Raw genomic sequence first — 20,726 nt, 5'->3', positions numbered from 1 at the left:
CTTCAGCATATATTTTATTATCAGCAATGCTATATAAGTGCTTTTTCTTCAGCATATGTTTTTAAGTAATAGTGATCTGAATTTTTCTTATATTTTTAACATAGGTAATATTCTATTTATGTTGTATTTGTATACAAACAATTTACCAAAGATTTTCTACCTAACCGTGTTTTTATTTTTGCATTTGTTTCTTGCCAGCATGATTTTTACACTAGAGTTTCAATGTTGTATGTTCCATATTATAGTTCATTTTTGTTCCACCAATTTTTTATTTGTTTTTTAATGTTTTTAGATCAATTTTCGTGTTTTTTATAAAAAAAACTACAACTTTGTTGCTTAAAGTTGTATGATTTTACGTCTAAACTTAGTGTAATAAATTATTTTGTATTTTCAGTAAGCTTATATGGGTTTTATTCTGATTTTGGCTTCATTATGAACGTTTTATATTGATTATTTTCAGTTTCTACTCCCTTTTATTTTACTTTTTTTGGCTCGAAACCGACAATTGATTAATTTGTTTTATTTTAAATTTGAACTTTTCTAAATTTCTGTAAATTTTTAAACTTTTTCTGTAAGCATTCAACTGTAGACTTATTCTTCAAATTCTTTATATCAACATATTTAAATAATGTGACATTTTTAAATTTTTTTTTTGTTAAAATTTATTTTTCACAATTTCTTTATTTCTATCATTATCTTTCAATGTTCAATTCATTACCGAATAATTACCGGATAGTTTTATTATTATTACGTCATCACTGCCACGTCTTTCACTGTGAAATATATTCCGCTAGAGTGTGCTGTTGCTTCAAATATCGCTCTGTTTGGCCGTAGAACAAATGTAAATGCAGTATTACTTCACTGCTTTAGTTGCAAATATTTTATTTTCTTCAAAATTATTTTTTTGTTTTTAAAACACAATTTAAAACACAACTAAACGAAATTCAATTTAATTATTTTGGTCATGAAATGCTATTTTAAACATCCTGTCACATGATCACCTTTTATTCTGACGTCATTTTATGGTGCTCTACCATTTTTGCTTTCATCAATTCACAATCTACATTTTAATTACTTCATTTTTGTTGCATATTTGTGAGTAAAAATACTTAAATATTTTGTGTGTTAAGACCTTTGATAAGTTACATATCCTTTTATTATTTCACATTTTTCATGTTTGCATGCTTCTAAGTGTTTAATGCAGCATATTTCTTGTTTATTTTTTATCCTGTGTTATTATTTACCACTAAGGGTGTTATAGAGAATACATTTAATTAAAACTGCACAATTTTCAACATATTATACTCGAAAAAAGTCTTAACTAAAGAGAATTCATAAAATATGGCTTACTTTTTGAAACTAGCCTCAAGTTGTACAAGTTAAATGTATTAACGACCTCATAATATTACCCTAACCCAGTTTAAAGTTGTACAAGTTCAAGATATTATTGACCTCATAATATTACCCTAACCCAGTCCCAAGTTGTACAAGTTCAAGATATTAATGACTTTATAATATTACCCCAACCCAGTTCGAAGTTGTACAAGTTCAAAATATTATTGACCTCATGATATTACCCCAACCCAGTTTAAAGTTGTACAAGTTCAAGATATCATTGACCTCAAATTATTACCCCAACCCAGTCTCAAGTTGTACAAGTTTAAGATATTATTGATCTCATGATGTTACCCCAACCCAGTTCAAAGTTGTACAAGTTTAAGATATTATTGACCTCATAATATTACCCCAACCCAGTTCAAAGTTATATAAGTTTAAGATATTATTGATCTCATGATATTACCCCAACCCAGGTTAAAGTTGTACAAGTTTAAGATATTATTGACTTCATGATATTACCCCAACCCAGTCTCAAGTTGTACAAGTTTAAGATATTATTGACTTCATGATGTTACCCCAACCCAGTTCAAAGTTGTACAAGTTCAAGATATTATTGACTTCATGATGTTACCCCAACCCAATCTAAAGTTGTTCAAGTTTAAGATATGATTGACTTCATGATTTTACCCCAACCCAGTCACAGGCAGTTTGTGTAACTACATTAATCTTAGCCACTCGTATGACATGGAGTAATAATCTACATTAAAAACAATTATTTTAAACTGAAATGTCCTTTTTAACTGGTATATCTATCAAATTTTATTTCAAATTTAATAACTTTTAAACGATATAATTGTCAATTTACTTCCTTTACCTAATTACAGTGGAAATTGAACTTTAAAAATATTAGTTTATCAAATCAGTTGAAACTTGATTAACAAAATAAGTTGTTTTTAAAATAATATTTTAAACTTTTTAATATTAGAATGAAGATTTTATTTATTTGTTTGTGGATTTTTGCTGTTTTTACTGAGCGAGGTAATGATTAGATTTTAATTGCTAATTATACGTTATGCCTATTATTTAAGCTTGGCCTAGCCTCTGTAGTAAGAGTAACTTGCTTCATTGAGTTGCAATTTCAGTTTTTTATATCCCTTTTCGATTCGTACAAAAAGTATTTAAAACTGTTGTTAAGGGTCAAGTCTTCAGTGTTACGACTGCATGGAATCACTGTGTGGGGAACAGTTATTGCACGACTGCTCGGCTCTTGAAATCTATTGTATTGTTGGAAGTTTTGTAGCCAGTGGCGGGGGTAAGAATTGAGATAGTTTTGCTAGTGACTTACTTTATTTTATACGTGAAAAAATAGTAGGTTTGCACATCAAAATTGTTTTAATTTGGTGTTTTAATGTGATCTTAGCAACCCAAATTCGGTTATTTAAATGCGATAAATCCTAACGTCCCGAATTTATAAATTTTTTTCATTTTGAGGTGTTACTTTTTAAAATAAAGAGGGGTAGTTTAGCGTTTTGAAAAACTACATTTATTTTCTCGTTTTAGACACCAACTATGTGCGAGGTTGCTCTCGACAAAACGGAAAATCTTTTTGTCGCAATGCAGTGCGGGACCTAGCAGCTGCTTCGTGTTCTTTGGCAACTTGTCAGTCTGGTATAAACTATTTGGTTAAGCTTTTTTTTTCTGTATATTTTTCTTCTAAACGTAAGAAGGTCGGCTTTACTGCTTAAACATAAAGTAACATTAGTTACCCCGATTAAGTCTCAAGTTGCCTTTGACAGTTTTAGATATGAAATCGTAAAATTAACTTCTGATTTACTGGTTACATTATTAAACTTGTTGTTATATTATAAATTATACATAACGTTTTTCGATAGGAAGCCTTCTACCTTAAAGATAGCTTTTCTATTAAAATAAAACTGTTTTCAAGATGGCTGTAATAAAGACTGGCCAGCTCAAATGAATGTTCCAAAACCTATGGAGCCAATCACCAAAACAAATGCAGAAGCTACAACCTTGCCTAATCCTACCATGACTTTGAAAACAGAAAGAATAGCTATCCATGGGGTAATTGTACATTTGGTACCAGAAACTACGTCTAGAAATAAAACCACTGAACCTACAGAACCAGAAAGTACTACTACAAAAGCAACTATGCCCCTAGAACCTGAAAGTTCTACTATTCACAAAGCTACTATGCCAGTTACTAAAACCACAGCAATTGATAAATCTACTACACCTATTAAAGCAATAACAACCAGACCTACACCATCTCTTAGCACTTTATCAAAAGAAACAACAAAAACTTACAGTAAGTTAACTAATTTATTACGTAAAACTGTATTACTTAATAATACTTAATTGTTTATAGCTGTATTACGTCATACAACAAGTGGAGGGACAACGTTGAATTTAACTGATAATGACGTCACTACATCTTCTAAATCTAGTTCCACGGAAGGAAATATCTTTAACATATGTTTCTCTTTCCTGTTATTAAGTATATTAACAAAATTTTAGTAATTGGTTGTTTGCTTGTTTTTATAATGTTTTTGTTTTTCTGTTGTAAATAATTGGGAAGAGAAATATATAGTTTTACATGTTATATTGTATGTAGATTAGCAATAAATGAAAATGTATTTTGTAAATATACAAAAACGAATTCATTAAATGCTGTTTGTTGTAACAGGAAGTTTTCGATTACTATCATTAATAAATAGAATAAGTCTTAAGCAAGCAGAGTGTTAACAATTTTTAGTTAAGCTGATATCTGTTAATCTTATGTAGCAATATTAACTATATTATTTTCTAGATTTTCATTTTGTATAGGGCAAAAATCAGTTAAAATATGCCTAGCTGTTATTTTGTAAAATGTAATTCGTCCTTGGGTTTGTTTTATGCATTTCTTGCTTCATTTTTCAACAGTATATGGGGTTTACTATGTTCTAGATTGTCCAAACCATCTGGTCTGCAAGCTATTTTTGGTTTGATGTTAATATACTACTTAACATCTCTTCCTATAGTAACATACAGAACGTTTTACCTGAAAAAATCTCGATTTAATTTTGACTTTTCGAAAACGACTTTGTTTTTAATTACAGCTGCTTTTTTTTTCTTTCTGGACCCAGTTTTTTTAACTTCATCTTTGGAATATATCAGCCTTGGAGACGCTTTTGCGATAGTAAACGCTTATATATTACCAACAATTTTAATATTGTTTGTAGTTTTTAAAGGTAGGCTTTTTGTTTATTTGTTAGTAATTTCAAGAATTGTTCTTGTTTTAATTATGCTAGTTTAAGGCATAAATTAGGTTTTACCATAAGTGTAATACTGATTAAATTCTTATAGTTAGTTGAATAACTTGCAGATTTGTTTACATATTGCAAATTAAAATGTTATGTTATTTTGCAGAAAAACCACATCCTGTTAATATCGTGCTGGCTTTTATATCAGTTGGTGGAGTATTTTTAGTTGCAAGACCTTCCTTTATATTCGAAAAAGGCGTTGTGTACAACTTAACCAATATTAAAGGATTTCTTCTTGCGTTGGCAAGTTGTATTTCATTTTCAATCCGACTTATTTCCGAACATAAAGTTGTGAATGTAATTAATAATTTTGAATTACTGTTTTACGCTGGCGGACTAGGCTCTTTTTCTATGCTAATATTTATGAGAATAAACGACTCTACGTGGTATTTGCCATGCTTAACTGATTGCTTTTGGATACTTCTGTCTGGAGTTGTCGGAATTGTTGGCAAACTATTCATGATACAAGCACTCAAAACAGAAAAAGCAACTCACGTTGGAATGATTTTTACTAGTTGTACTTTTACAGCTTACATACTTGAAGCCCTGGTTACCCAAGTTTTACCCAATTATATCGCAGTAATAGGAGGTACTTTAATTGTTATTTCTTCCGTTGGATCAATATTGCTAAAAATATGGCTTCAGAAAAAAGAAAAAATTAATAACAATTAAATAATATAGTTTTTGTTAGCACTGTGTTTTTTTGTTAGTTTTTTTTTTGCAAATGTACACTACCATAAAAAAAATTGCTGTTTTTGTGAAAAATTGGTCTAATTTTGTATCCGCTTTTTTCCGCATATTATTAATATAGTATTCCGCATTTTCCGCATTTAACATTCAATGAAAAAAAAAAATTTTTGTCATTTTTCTTTGAAAAGAAGTTATATTAAGCGCATCTACTAAACCAAATTTAAAATATACATTTATGAAAGTAGAAACACTGATCAGCACATTTTAAAATCGCAAATAGAATTTAGATCGCTTAGTTGAAGATTTCTAAATACAACAAAGTTACATAGATTACGAAACCCTTTTAGCCGTTTTTCTATTTCGTATTATCACATCGAAATTAGAGCTATCTATAGAATTTTAAGCCTTTGTTAATTTACTTTACAGTCCGACGGTTAGCTTTGATTTTGCCTAGTATAAATTTGTGAAGCTCTATTAGCGTCGTCCGCCAAGTTTATAAATGCGGAAAGGGCGAAATTTTTTATTACCATACCCTAATCTTCTCTTGTACATTCTGTCCATTTCCGCATTCATTTTATTACTAATTGATTATTTAAACCGGCGGACGACGCTAATAGAGCCTCTAAATATGTTGTTAAAATAAAACGCATTTTTAATTTTTAAAGATATTTTTGTAAATAATAAAGAAATTGTAGTTTTTAATTGCAATAAATAATGTCTGTTGATAACAGCAGTTATTCAACTTCCCGCAATAATTCAGTTTCTGAATCACAATCAACTCCAAATGTTTCAAAATTATCAAAACGGGAATCGTTAAAAAAGCAGAAACAAAGTTATCGGTTGGAGAAGAAAAAACCTGAAAATGAACTTAAACAAACAGCAAACAATCCAGCTGTGATCCTGTTATCTGATTGGTTAAAAGTACGAAGCACATTAAAGAACTGGAGTAGGGTTTGGTGTGTTCTAAAACCCGGGATGTTAATATTTTATAAAAACTCGAAACAGAAACAATGTATTGGAACAGTGTTGTTAACATCAGTTGAAATAATTGAACGACCTTCGAAAAAGGAGGGTTTTTGTTTCAAGGTTTTTCATGCTTTAAACCAATCAATTTGGGCGAAATCGGGCAGTGAAACATCCAGTCTTCTCTCAAGCTCGCTACCAACTTCTTATCTTATTCTCCGTGCTCAGACTGAATCTGATGGTCAATGTTGGATGGATGCATTAGAACTTGCAAGAAAATGCTCAAACTTGCTGAAGAAATCTCTTGAAGTAAAAACTCCAGCTAAAACAACTGATCAGAATGATGACAAAAAGTTACCTCCAGTTAGTGAAATTCCGCTTTCTAATTTCGAGGATTCTGTCGACCTTGCAGAACTACAACAAAAACTAACTTTGATGGGTCAAGGTCAGTTAGTTAACAACCTTGATAATGGAAGTTTTGGTGGCTCCTCATCAATCTCGGACAGCGAGGATAAAGTCAAAATAGAGGAGGATCAAACAGACACAGAATCAAGTTGTTCATCTCGTGGAAAAAATGAAACCTTGTCTGTTTCTGAAGACATTAATGCTACTGTGTATATGAGTGATTCGGTTGAGGTAATAGCTAATGCTAACGAAACTACACAGACCGAGGTTCTGGCTGATGAAAATAAGAGCATTGTTTGGACCTTACTTAAACAGTTGCGACCTGGTATGGATTTGTCTAAAGTAGTTCTCCCTACATTTATATTAGAACCACGCTCGTTTTTAGATAAATTATCAGATTATTATTACCACTCTGATTTAATATCTGAGGCCACAAATTTGGAAAATCCATTTGAAAGAATGAAAAAAATCACGCAATGGTATCTTTCTGGGTTTTATAAGAAACCTAAAGGTCTAAAGAAGCCGTACAATCCAATTTTAGGAGAAACATTTCGCTGCAAATGGGACAATCCTGCTACCAATAGTTCAACTTTCTACATTGCAGAACAGGTCTCTCATCACCCTCCTATTTCTGCCTTTGTTGTAAGCGATCGTTTAGGAGGATTTCTGGTTAACGGAAGCATTTTATCAAGATCCAAATTCTATGGAAATTCAATCTCTGCTATTCTAGACGGCACTGCAAAAATTCTTCTTTTAAAACAGGGTGAAGAATACTGTGCTACGATGCCGTATGCGCACTGTAAAGGCATTTTGTATGGTAAAATGACGATGGAGTTTGGTGGAAAAGTGTTCATTAAATGTGAGAAAACTGGTTATACAACTGAGCTTGAATTTAAATTAAAACCTATGTTTGGAGGAAGCGGTCAAATGAATGAAATTTCAGGTCGAATTTTATTTGGAAATCGTGTCTTAGCAACTCTAAGTGGGTACTGGGACCGGGATGTGACCATAACAGATCTGAAAGAGGGCTCAGTTAAACAGTTTTGGTGCCCAACACCTGAGATCAAAAAATCAAGATTAAAACGGTCTGTCGTTGAAATGGAAAAGCAGGGTGAATTTGAATCACAATTTTTGTGGAGAAAAGTTACAAAAGCAATTGATGCCAGCAACCAGATTCTAGCCACAGAAGAGAAATCCATCTTAGAAGAAGCACAGAGAAAATCTGCTAAAGAACGAAAAGAAAATAACATCGAATGGAAGACGAAGTTTTTTGAGTTTGATTCGGAATGTAATGATTGGGTTTATAAACACACTGATGCCAGACCTTGGGATAACTTAAATGATATCTTTCAGTATGAAAAAGATGGGGTAATTTGCACCAAAACAAAGCATAAAACATCACCAGTGAAAACAACAGGTCGATCTCCATCCTTAGTTGGTATTCTAGGTCGTGAAAGCTGCTCTCGTTCATTTAGTTCCTCAGTTAGTTGTGATACCGATCTTCAAGAAAACAATCTTCAAGAAAAATATGCTTGCGGGAAAATATTCAACGAGTTTCAATCTGCGTTGTCCCCTGTGGCTGACAAACAAACCCAAATTGTTGCCAAGTTAGAAGATTTAGAAACAAGATTAGGAATTGTCAGCCTACGCTTAGAAGAAAACTCATCTTCTTTAGTTATCAACTGGTTGCCTGTTGTTGCGTCGGTTTTTATAAGTATCCTTATATTTTATTTCTTTAAATAGATAAACCCTTGCTTTTAATTATTACATTTAATTTATATCTAGTTTAATTCGCTTTTACGTTGATATTTTTACATAAATTATAGGGTTGTGTTTTTAACATTTTGTTTCTTTTATGTCAATATTTATTTTACTTCACCTTTTGTTTCATGACATTATATATTTTTATAGCCACAGCATGGTGTAACTGCTGTTTATTTTTTAGGTTGATTGGCACATTTATTATGAGGTTTTATTTGTCTTTAAAACTGTTGTTATTTTACATATTTTTAAACATATGAAAATGATGTTATGGTGAATTGTACTCGTTGAAATTTTTTTATATAATTAGTGTCGTAATGTTGTTGTTGATTATTTTAAGCCATAACTGAGAAAAATTTATTTTAATCTTATATTTAATCTTTTTTTTAAATTCAAGTTACCTCCCATAATTTTTATTCTTCAATCATAATATACTTACAATTTAATTTAATCTTTATTGATTAAAACCGAATATAATAGCTTTATGCTTTTTAAGCCATTCTTCAATATGCTTTACATAATACAATGAGCTTTTGGAATTTTAATTTTACTGTATCTATGAATGTGGATTGTCCTTTCTATAAACATAATAGTGAATTGACATTGTGCTGAAGACTGGTGTTTTATACACTACTAGTTAATGAAAGCCCTTGTCTTTTATTTACTAATATCAAAGGTTAATAGTGCAATGGTTTTAATATTACAATACCATGATAAATTTGAAGTGTTTAAATTCACTGTGACCTTATGTTAAAGTCGATTAAAAACTAAGCCATTAATACAATTAATACTGCTTATTCTAGCCTGTTTATTTTGCTAGTTTAAAAGTGTTTAGTTGAAACAAATACACAATATAATTGATAATTAATCATAGCTAATTACGTATTTCAGAAAAGGAAATTATTTACGGAATAAAATTTATTATTGATGATATAAAAATGTTCATAATTTTGTTTCTCATGTTAGACTTAAATAAACAAATTTCAATTTTGTTTGATTAAGTCCAATACTACTTAAGTGAGTAAAGTAATTACCAATATTCACTAGGGATTTAAAGACTGGTTTAAATGTTGTTGCAGTTTATTAAAATATCGATTTTGTTTCGCTGTTTGATTTTGAAATGCAAGTAAAAATTGGTGGGAATACAATATTTAAATAGTTTTAAACTTAGGCCTTTAGGTGTATATTTATTTATCAATATATCGGTTATTATACGGATTTTGAGTGCATTAACTTTCTTGCTTAAATTAGTTGTTACAAGACAAAAAATTAAAGTGATAACATTTTAATAAAACAAAAAAACACCATACATATATATTTTAATAAGTATCTTATAGTTATTTAAGACACGATTTTAAAGTATATGTTAATGCATTGGTTTTAATTATTTTATTAGGTTTTCCTGTTGGAATTTTTACGATAAACACCATCTTTTATGAATGATTTCATGCTGTAGCGCCCTTGAGTATGGCGCTATAAACGGTATAAACTCCTGCTGAGCCAGCACTTAATCAGCAGCTCAAATATTGGGCAATTATAATATATAATATCCCAAACTGCCACAGGCAACTCAAGACTGGGTCGGAATAACTGATGTTACTCTATGTTTAAGTCGTGCTTTCGAAGTTCCCACATCGGGGATAAAGATATATACAAAAAAATGACGGGCTTAATAAATAGCGCTCGATGTGGTTGGAATTTTGATAAGAGTATCCTTAGATACGGGACGCCATCAATGACAAACCCGATATTAAAACAAACAACAAAGAAAACGTCGTGTGTTCTAGTTAGATAAGGTTGCTTATACATAACTTGTAGTTGTTTTTATTAGCAACATATTATAGCTTTGGGTTCTGTAGTAAAAATCTATAAAAATAACGAATCGAAATGGTAAAAAAGAAACGCCTAATTACTTGTAAAAATTTAATTAGTTAAACTTTAATCCAACTTTTGGGACATAAATATTGGTTTATTTTCGTTAAATTATACTTTTTAATTGTTATTTTAGTTTAATGTAAGGATTATAATGGAACATTCAAATAAACAAGATGCTGAGAGTTCTTTAATTTCTGGCAGAATAAACGAGAAAGCGGAATTACAAGATCTCTATCAACGATATTTTAACTACGTTCAAAATGTCAGAACACAAAGAGAAAACCAAGTAATTATTTGTTTTATAACTCTTTAAATATTTAGAATTTTATTTCATAAAAGTTATAGTTAAATACCTTTAGGTAGATTGCTTTTTTAAAATAATTTAAAAGTCACAATTTAAATATTTTAAGGGTTTTATTTTATTTTTTACTGCATTGATTTTTAAACATTTTATGCTTTTAAACTTTTTTTTTTCAATAGCTTTATCCTTGATGTGGTAAAGTCGAATGTGCGACTTAAACATAGAGTAACATTAGTTACCCTGACCCAGTCTCGAGTTGCCTGTGGCATTTTGGGATATTATAGATTATAATTGCCCGGTAATTATGCTGCTGATTAAGTGCTGGCTCAGCAGGAGTTCATACCATTTATAGCCCCTTACTCAAGGGCGCTACAGCATGAGATCAGTGGGGATTGAACCCACGACCTTATGTGTGGTGTAGCAAGTGTTCTTACCACTAAACCTTGCTGCCGGAACTTGTAAGCATATCACTGCATATACTTTAATGTAAGATCAACAATTAAAATTGTACAACATAAGACTAACAATGTTTTCTTACAGAACACTCAAGCCATTGATTACAATTCTGAGCGACAATGGGCAGAACAAATTGAGAATTTACATGGAACTTACGAACAACAAATAAACGATCTTCACAATCAACTTGAGTTGTTAAATCGAGAGAAAAATGAGATTGAAGCTTCAAGGGCAAAATACGATTCAATGTCAAGCGAATATGAGACAAGGTTAATAATAAATTAGAATAATTTCCATCCCTAATAGAAATACATAGTTTATAGATTATTTGACAATTAAATCTTAAATAGTTTTAATGTAACCGGCAGTGTGGTGTAGTTGTCAAAACACTTAGATTCACTATACAGAGCTTGGATTTAATCCTTACTGTTCTCATGCTGTAGCACTCTTGAATAAGGCGGTATAGCCAGTATAAAGTCCACCTGACCAAACATTTTATCAGCAGCATAATTATCAAACAATTAAATTCTATATTATTCCAAACTGTCAAAGTCAATTTCACAATTGGTTAGGTTAACTAATGTTACATTATGTTAAGGTCATGAAGTCAACCTTTCTACATAAAAGATAAATAAATATAAAAAATGTATAATAATTTGTTTTTTATATCAATCTAACTTTTTTTTAGATGTTTATCACTAAATGAACAGATCATGAAACAGCGAGATGAAATAACCCAACTTCAGGTTAAATTATCAAGCAAGGACTTAGAACTACAACAAGCTCAATCCCAGTTAACTGGGCCCAGAAGTGGATTGGAGGCAGCTAAACTAGAAGTTGAAGATTTAAAGAAGAAGTTAAGGGAGATGGAAAGAAGGTAAAATTTTATTTATTTTAAAAATTTGATGTGATTTTTACAGCAGACCGTATCACTACATGAGGTACCGTGTTCAATTCCCACTGTTTAAATGTTATATCTTGCTTATACTTGTTAATTTTTTTATGGTAACTATATAATTATGGTAATTATATATGGTATTTGGTATGGTCATTTTAAATACCTAAACCAAAGGGTTTGACTTTTATTTAAAAAGTTGATACAATAATCAGGTAAAAAATACTTTTATTTGTTCAAACTTGTGTTTGTCATCTCTTTGTTACCTTAACCTTTTGTAACTTTTGTTAACTTGTAACTATTGTGCCACCATTTAAACGTTACTCTCTTTTGTTGGTTGTTATTTAAATTAAGGGCTACGACATTATTAACTACTTTGTAATTCGGGCCTTTTTTTTTAATTTTTATTAAATCTCCAAAATAAAAAATATAATCTCTGAAAAATATATTTTTTTAAATTTAAGACTCAATTAAAGTATAATGAACAATTTTTTTAATTTTTAAAACAAATTTTAAAACTTATTAATTTTTTTAAAGATGTTCAGTTGAAGAAAGAGAAAAGAATGATTTGCAACATCAGCTTTCTGATTTCCATGCAAGATCTCATCATGAGTTAGCAATGTATCGCCAGGTAAGGACTTTCTACTTTTACAACAAGAGGTTAATGGTCTGATTCCTACTGCTTTCATCTCAAAGTTCTTTTGAGAAAAGGATTTAAACAGTTAAAACTTCTGCCAAGCGCAAAAACCAATCAGCAGTATAATTACCGGGCAATTATAATCCATATTATCCTAAACTGCTAAAGGCAACTCGAGACTGGGTCAGGGTAACTGATGTTACTCTATGTTTAGGTTGTAAAGTCGACCTTCCCAGACTGAGGATAAATAGTTTCAAAAATAAATAAAAATAATTTGAATAATTATTTTTAGGAGATTGGTGATTTGCAGCAACGTTTGGAGCGATCTCGTCTCCTGATCCTTGAGATGGAGGAAGCCTCGAGGAGGACAAACAATGGGGAAGTGGAGGATGTTATGAGAAGAGCACGGGAGGCAAGTGAGATCGAGTTGAGGAGATTTATGGAGGAAGCTGATAACAAACATAATTTGGATGTAAGAAACACGACAAAAACATTTAAAAAAAATTTTTTTGATTAAAAGAAATTGGAGTTATATTTATTTAATTTTAAGACATTTGTCTAAGTTTCCAAATGTTTAGTTAAAGGATTAGTATTATAAATTAAAATTTATTTTACTATTTTAGATTGCACAGTTGAAAATGCAAATGGAAACAGATTCCAAAAATTTAAACGATCTTTTATCGGAAAATAACAAACTTAGAACTGACCTAAATTCTTTAACCAACGAATATCATATCACCTTGTCAAAGGTAAATTTGTACATCAGTTTTTTTATAAGATGTTTATTAGTTGGACATACAAATATAAATTCATTAGGCTTCAATAAGAGGCAAGGCTGTGTTAAAAGGTTGTGGTAAGGAATATTGATTTATGATAAGACTGTAAACTTGGCCTTCTTACATTAAACACAATTAAGCTAAAAAATGTAACTTTATTTTTTTTACTCAGCTTACTGCCTCTGAATCAAACTTAAAAGTTTCCCAAAATAATTTAGATTCTGACCGAACTTCAATGCAAACTCAAATGAGGAAAATGGAACAAAAACATCAGGTTAATAACCTAACATTATTACTATTGTTTATAACCTAACATTATTACTATTGTTTATAACCTAACATTATTACTATTGTTTATAACCTAACATTATTACTATTGTTTATAACCTAACATTATTACTATTGTTTATAACCTAACATTATTACTATTGTTTATAAACTAACATTATTACTATTGTTTATAACCTAACATTATTAATTTAAGGGCAGTGCTTTTATGCTGTAGCACCCTTGAGTAAGGCGCTACAAACGGTATGAACTCCTGCTAAGCCAATACTTAATCAGCAGCATAATTATCGAGCAATTATAATCTATAATATTCCAAACGGCCAAAGTCAACTTGGGTCAGGATAACAGAAGTTACTCTATGTTTAGGTCATGAAGTCAACGTTATCACATAGAGAATAATTAAAAAAAAAACTAATTTACTTTCTCAGGAAACCCAAGATTTACTGTTGATCAAACTCCAAGAACTGAGTGCAGCTCAAGATGCAAATATTCCACTCAAAGCTGAGATTGACTTTCTAAGGAACTTGATTGAAGATGAAGAAAAAAGGTGGAAACACTGTTTTTATATCTTTTTTGTACTTTTTTGTTTAAATTTTTATCCTTGATGTAGAAGGGTCAAAGAGTAACAACAGTTACCCCAACCCACTCTAGAGTTGCCTGTGGCTATTTGAGATTTTATAGTTAATATTTGCCCGATAAAGCTGCTGATTAAGTGCTGGCTCAGCAGGAGTTCATACCAATTATACTGCCTTACTTAAGAGCGGTACAGCATAAGATCACTGGGGATCGAAACCAGGACCTCATGTAGTGCAGGAAGTGTTCTGACCACTACACCACGCTGCCGGTTTTAAAAACAGTTTTTAAAAACAGTTTTTAAAAATTTGGATAATAGAATAAATTAATATTTAGGTATTGTTAGAATAAATTAATATTTAGGTATATACATAATATTTTTAGATTGAAAAACAACAGAAATATCGACACGAAAAAAAACTTGCTCAATTTTCTTGAAAGTGACAAAAAACAACAAGAAAATAATTTTACCTTGAATGGGAATCATCAACAGAATGAGACAAATAAAATAAATGTAAAAAAATTAACTTTATTTAAATTTAAATTCACAAAAAACTGATCTTTAAAGTTTATTTAAAAAAAATTATAATTTGACTTAAAATTTTTTTTAAAATTTTTTCAGAATTCCCCTCATTTTACCCCAAATTTTCAGCCCCAATTTTCAGCATTTACCCCAAAGTCCACTCGGCCAGCTTCTGTTCCGATAGCAACCAGGGGTTTTATTCGAGCCCCACCTGGGTCAAAGGGAAGCAAATTATTTGAAACCCCGTTGGCAACATCAAACTATAACGAGGAAAACCTAAAACAAAATGTAAATTTTAATTTTCATAATTTATTGTTTTTATTTCTAAAAATTTCAAAGAATTCCAATTTTCTTACCATTTAAGGTTTAAAGTTTAATTACAGTTGCTGACTTGCCATAGTGTAAAGCCCTGTATTAATTTTTTTACATAAGCAATTTTATTGCATAAACAATTATTTCTAGTACCAACTTTAAGTAAGATTTGATGAAACTTTTTATACTGAGAACACTTCTACACTACATCATTTTCTGGGTTATAGATTCGATCCCCACTGCTTTTATGCTGTAGCACCCTTGAGTAAGGCGTTATAAACGATATGAACTCCTGCTGAGCCAATAATTAATCAGCAGCTTAATTATTGGGCAATTATAATTAATAATAAACTTCTAAAGGCATTTTAGGACTAGGTCGGAGTAACTGATGTTACTCTGTGTTTAGCATGAGCATTTGACTTTCCTACATCTAGGATAAAGATATATACATAAAAAAATACTTCACAAATTTTACAAAGATTTAAAAACAGCATTACATATTTAAATTTAACTTTGAGCTTTTTTTTATTTCTAGAACCGTGTTGAATCTCCATTAAGTCGATCCAGCTCAGTCCTCGAGTTAAAATCTCCACTAGGTTCTGAATTTGGCACACCTAGGAGGCGCCAGAGTGTTGATAGTCCGGGAATAACTGTGTTACCCCCTAGACCAGATAATCCGACCCCCCCTAGGATTCTACCTAGAAGACCAGCTAGTGCTAATAATGCGAGATATATTCCTGGTGATGCAGGTACCAACAATAATCTTAAATTTATTTTTTTTACTTTGTAAAGATTTATCTTGAAAGTCGGGCAATAATAGACCCAATGGTGGCAAACATTAATTTGTAATTAGGATTTTGACACTTGTCTTTATGTTTTATTTTTAATTGTGATATTCTATATGGGTTTATGGAACAATATATACATGAATAGGTGTCCAATTTATAGGCTTACTAAATACAAATAGAACTGATGTCTGTGGTGCACAGGAAAATTATTTCGGCCCAATTTAATGTGAGTTGCAACTATATTATGATAAGAACAATGCAAACCAAAGAGTATGCTATGGACTAGTTAATAAATAAGTAAACCTATAAATAGCATAAGGATCTAACTAATACATTTCAATATATTAATAAAGTATTTTTCTGAATGTTACATCTATCAACACAGTTAATATTGAACTAGTTTAAACTTAAGATTTACCTTCTTAAGTATAGAAAAGACCTTTTTTATTCTTCCTTTTTTTCAGGTCAGGGCCGTGATTATTTTGACTCAATGTTTAATGACTTGCGCAAGGACACAATGTACACAAAAGTTACAGAGACAGATGTTGGTGTGGACACAGCTAAAGTTACTTCATCAACTAAAGATGATCTACTTAACTGCACAGCAAGGTAACACAACTTCAAATTTATATTCTAATCACATTTAAAGGGGAACTTAACTGTAAATATGGCTAGCTAATATATTTATTTGAACTGTACTAAGTATTAAATGTAATTAAAAGTATTTTTATCCATTATATTATGCCTAAATTAAGATTTTAAACTTTAGCGCCAAACTCTTATTGCCTTTACCAAAAATTTAAATTGTTTTTTTGAGTTTTTTTAGTACAGTTTAAATAAATATATTAAGCACCTATATTTTTCAGTTAAGTATCTCTTTAAATACAAATCTTTAAGTAAATTGTTATTATCTGTGAATGTGATAGCACTTTATACAACATAAAACTAATCAGGGAATGTTAATAAAATGTTACAAAAAATTCGAAATAATGATTTTAGTCACTCGGTAAAAGCTTCTAAAAATGGTCATCTTTGGTATTCTGGAGCTACAGCCAGGTTTGGAAGAGTTTATGTTTTAAGAAACTGATTTTTTTAGATCTAAATTGATTTTATTTAGCTTTGGGTTGAAATTTCAATGATTTTTTTATTTTATGATTACTGGAAAGTTATAAAAAATAAATCTGTAATCACCTTGATTTTTGACAAATTGAATATTTGTGTTTTAAATTGATTTTAATGTAGTGTTGAAAAAATCAAATGATTTAGTATAATGAATTGTACAATCAGTTTAAATATTTGTATTTATCTTAATTTTACTATGAGAAAATTTACAAAACCTAATTGATTCTTGATTATATTATAAAAATTAAACATTTAATACTGCTAGAGTAAAACAAATTCAAGTTAAATTTTTATTAATAACACCTTTACATTAACTTTATACATTAAAGAAATTAAAAACAGCTTTTACAATAAATTTAAAATTAACAATAAAATTTGTTCTTATTAATTTTATTTTAATATACCAAATTTTGTAATTTTTATAATTTTTTTTCTACAGTGCAACTGGAAACCTTAAAGTTTTTGAAATCGATGAAGGTGGCAGATTTGTGCGCGTTCACAATAGTTCTGCGACTCGTGCCGAGGATATAGGTGGCCACTTGCTGCAACAAAATGTGGCAGGACACCCAGTGGCCATGTTTCGATTCCCACCGAGAACAAAGTTACAACCAGGGAACACTGCAACTGTAAGAATTTTTAAATTTAAACAAATAATTCACGAAAATAAGAATATGTCGCCAATTGAGTTATTTACATCATGTATAGCAAAAAAATGTGCATTTAATGAATCTTGGTCAATAATATTTAAACTGTTATACAACTACAGCCTCTTTTTTATTTATTTATCTATGATGTGGATAAGGTTGACTTTACGGCCAAAACATAGAGTAACATTTGTTACCTTGACCCAGTCTCAAGTTGACTTTGCCAGATTGGAATATCATTGATAAAATTGCTTAAAAATGAATCTTTTGATTGATTTTTGGCTAAGCAAGAGTTTGTTTTGTTTATAGCGCTTTACTTAATGGGAGCAGTGGGGTTCAAACCCAGAACCTTATAAAGTAGAGAAAGGTATTTTTACCACTATGTTACGCTACTGGACAAAACTTTGTCCGAGTCACAAATGTTACTCAATGTTTAATCTGTTAAGTCCACTATGAAATACATAATATATACCAAACTAGCAAATTCAACTCCAGCTAATTCAGGGCAAATAAAGTTAGATTTTTCTAAACTTAATAATTACCATATTTTCACCCCCTTAGGTCTGGTGTGCCAGTGCATTGGAAGGTGCCCATGACCCTCCCAGTCACTACTTATGGAAGCAACTTGATAAATGGGGAACTGGGCCTGAGTGTACAACTATATTGTGTAAACCTAATGGACAAGCTGTAGCTTGGATGACATCAGCACCTGTGAGTTTAAACTTTTTTTTATTTGATCCCTAATGTGTGAAGATATTCACCAAGGTCAGCATGACTTTGTAGTTTAAACTGTTGGCTAAGTATATTCGTGTGTTTATATGTATGGTGTTTATTATGGAGTAGGAGTAAATACTATTAACACATTCGAATATGCAAATTACAAAATTTTAATATGCGCTGGCTTTACCAATAAAGCTACACATCCAACGGTGTGATGTTGTAATTAGAACACTTGGCTTTACTGCATGAAATGTGTTTAAACCCCACTGCTTTCATGCTGTAGTGCTCTCTAGTAAAGAAAAATGAATGGTATTAACTACTGCAAAAGTGAATTAATATATACAATTACACATTTGAAAGAGAGTTAAACTATTCCAATTACAAAGATGCACCAAACAAACATGTAATATTAAAATTTTTGTTTTAGAGGATCTCAAGAGTTGCCCAAGCTTACCAACATGAACCTGACGAAAGAAGTTTGGATATTGACAAACAAATTAAACGAATGGAAAAGAGTGGAGGGGTAGGATAAGATTTAAATATAGTTTATTAAAGTAGATATCTATATATATTAAAGCTTAGTGGACAATAGATATGTATGTGTTTAATTTATAGGCCTTCAAAGTAAAATTGCCAATTGTGGTGCGTTGGTAAATTATCGCAGGCCAATATTAGTTGAGAGTTGCAACCATATTCTAACAGTTAAAATCAACTTGTAGTAGTAAATAAATTAAAGTAATTTTGTGATTTTAATTATAATTGCACTTAGAAAAAAATAGATTGACAATTAGGTTATCTTATTATGTTGATTTATAAAACTTGAATTTTATTTAAAATATTGTTTTTATTTCTTGTAGCGTTTAGATGAATATGATGAAGAGAGTTACAACTATGGAAGAGCCACAGTCCCAGTACCTTCAACCTACACCAGTGTACCAAGGTTGTACCATGATGTGCCACAAGAGAATGAACCACCCACTGCACTTAAACGGTAATTTTAAATAAGTTGTTGTATAAGTTATTGGCTGTCTTAAGGTTGGTAATGCATTTGGGATTACTGCATTAGATTGTTATCCATTGCATTTAAATTTTTTTAATATGGGTGCTTAAAATTTTTGGTCCTGCTGATACAACCAATAGTTTATCTATAAACAATATGCCTACATTGCTGTTATACTTCAATATACTGGCAAAAGTAACTGGGTTTGGTCACCATGTTATTTTAAACTGTAAAATCATTAATAAATATTCTATAATTTTAGCATGCTTTAAATCATTTAAATCTTTAAATCAACTTGGCTTTTTACAACAAGAATAAATTAATAATGTATTTTTATAGTGAGAAGAAACCTCAATTTTCGATCTCCTCTGTTCAAATTCTCCCTACCCGAACAGGAAGTGCCCCCCTTCGTCGATATACCTCCCCACCCGGCCCCATCCACCACAGCTCACAAGTAAGCCGACCTTTTTCAACACCCTCTAAAAACCACCCCCAGAATGTTACCCATAATCTTGAAAACTCTCCTAATTTTGACCCCCAAATTGAGCCCCCACTTAGCCCACGTGGTAGTGCTAGGGTCCATTTACCCGGCACTTTTTTATCCCCGGGTGAGCAACATCGCCAGGGGTTAAACTGGGTCAGGGGTAACCACAATCTTTCCTACTTACCCCCAATGCCTCGGGCATTCCCCTCTGTTACCCCAACTTATACTAAGACTGTAAATAAAACGAAAGTTGTCTTATCTCATTAGTTTTTAATTCCTCGTTAATTTTTAATTAAAATCTTTCAACTTAATATGTTAAACAACATTGTATTGTTTACCATTTAGTAGTTTACCAATTTCCTTATGTTCTTTTTTAATTATTAGTTTACTAATTACTTTAAAGTTCATTTTAGTTACATTTAATAATTCGTTGTCTAAATTCACGTTACTACAAACCCAAATATATTTAAATATTTGGAGTAAATAGCTTAAATAGACAAACTTAAAAATAATTCATTTAAAACTTAATCATTGAGAAAGTAGATTTATATTTTAATTTGTATTTTAATACCAAGCTTACAATAATTAATACGTAGCTTAGACATGTAGCCTAACATTTTCATATTTTCCCTCTTTTTCCCTTATTTCCCACCTACTTTCCCCCCTAAGAATACACCATTCCATCAAAAGTTGGCAACAAACGGTGAAGCTGATATTATTGACTTGACTACCCAGCGCTCTGCAAGGTCAAAATATGGATTCGATTTTATGACACATCCACCAAAAGTTAGTAATTATGATGGAACAGTTATGGAACGTTGAAGCTTAAATTAGTGAGGACTAGATTTAGGTTAT

General features: G+C 30.7%; 2 protein-coding genes across 2 annotated transcripts; both read left to right on the top strand.

The window, feature by feature from the left end:
* The first annotated feature begins 6,022 nt into the window (after positions 1 to 6,022).
* On the top strand, positions 6,023 to 9,317 carry LOC145749769 (oxysterol-binding protein-related protein 8-like). Its single transcript, XM_082565630.1, has one exon. It carries the CDS (start codon positions 6,063 to 6,065, stop codon positions 8,457 to 8,459), a length of 2,397 nt encoding a protein of 798 aa, XP_082421756.1. The 5' UTR covers positions 6,023 to 6,062; the 3' UTR covers positions 8,460 to 9,317.
* Positions 9,318 to 10,329: 1,012 nt separating this feature from the next.
* Positions 10,330 to 20,682, top strand: LOC145749833 (uncharacterized). Its single transcript, XM_082565700.1, has 19 exons — positions 10,330 to 10,367; positions 10,486 to 10,638; positions 11,194 to 11,378; positions 11,798 to 11,986; positions 12,542 to 12,635; positions 12,934 to 13,113; positions 13,265 to 13,390; positions 13,590 to 13,691; positions 14,134 to 14,252; positions 14,663 to 14,792; positions 14,901 to 15,089; positions 15,649 to 15,862; positions 16,366 to 16,510; positions 16,901 to 16,957; positions 17,463 to 17,649; positions 18,229 to 18,378; positions 18,815 to 18,910; positions 19,245 to 19,378; positions 19,727 to 20,682. Exons 1-19 carry the CDS (start codon positions 10,365 to 10,367, stop codon positions 20,136 to 20,138), a joined length of 2,865 nt encoding a protein of 954 aa, XP_082421826.1. The 5' UTR covers positions 10,330 to 10,364; the 3' UTR covers positions 20,139 to 20,682.
* Positions 20,683 to 20,726: the final 44 nt, after the last annotated feature.

Source organism: Corella eumyota, chromosome 4, assembly GCF_963082875.1.
Source record: "Corella eumyota chromosome 4, kaCorEumy4.1, whole genome shotgun sequence".
NCBI lineage: Eukaryota > Metazoa > Chordata > Ascidiacea > Phlebobranchia > Corellidae > Corella > Corella eumyota.
This window is presented reverse-complemented; position numbering and strand designations above follow the sequence as displayed.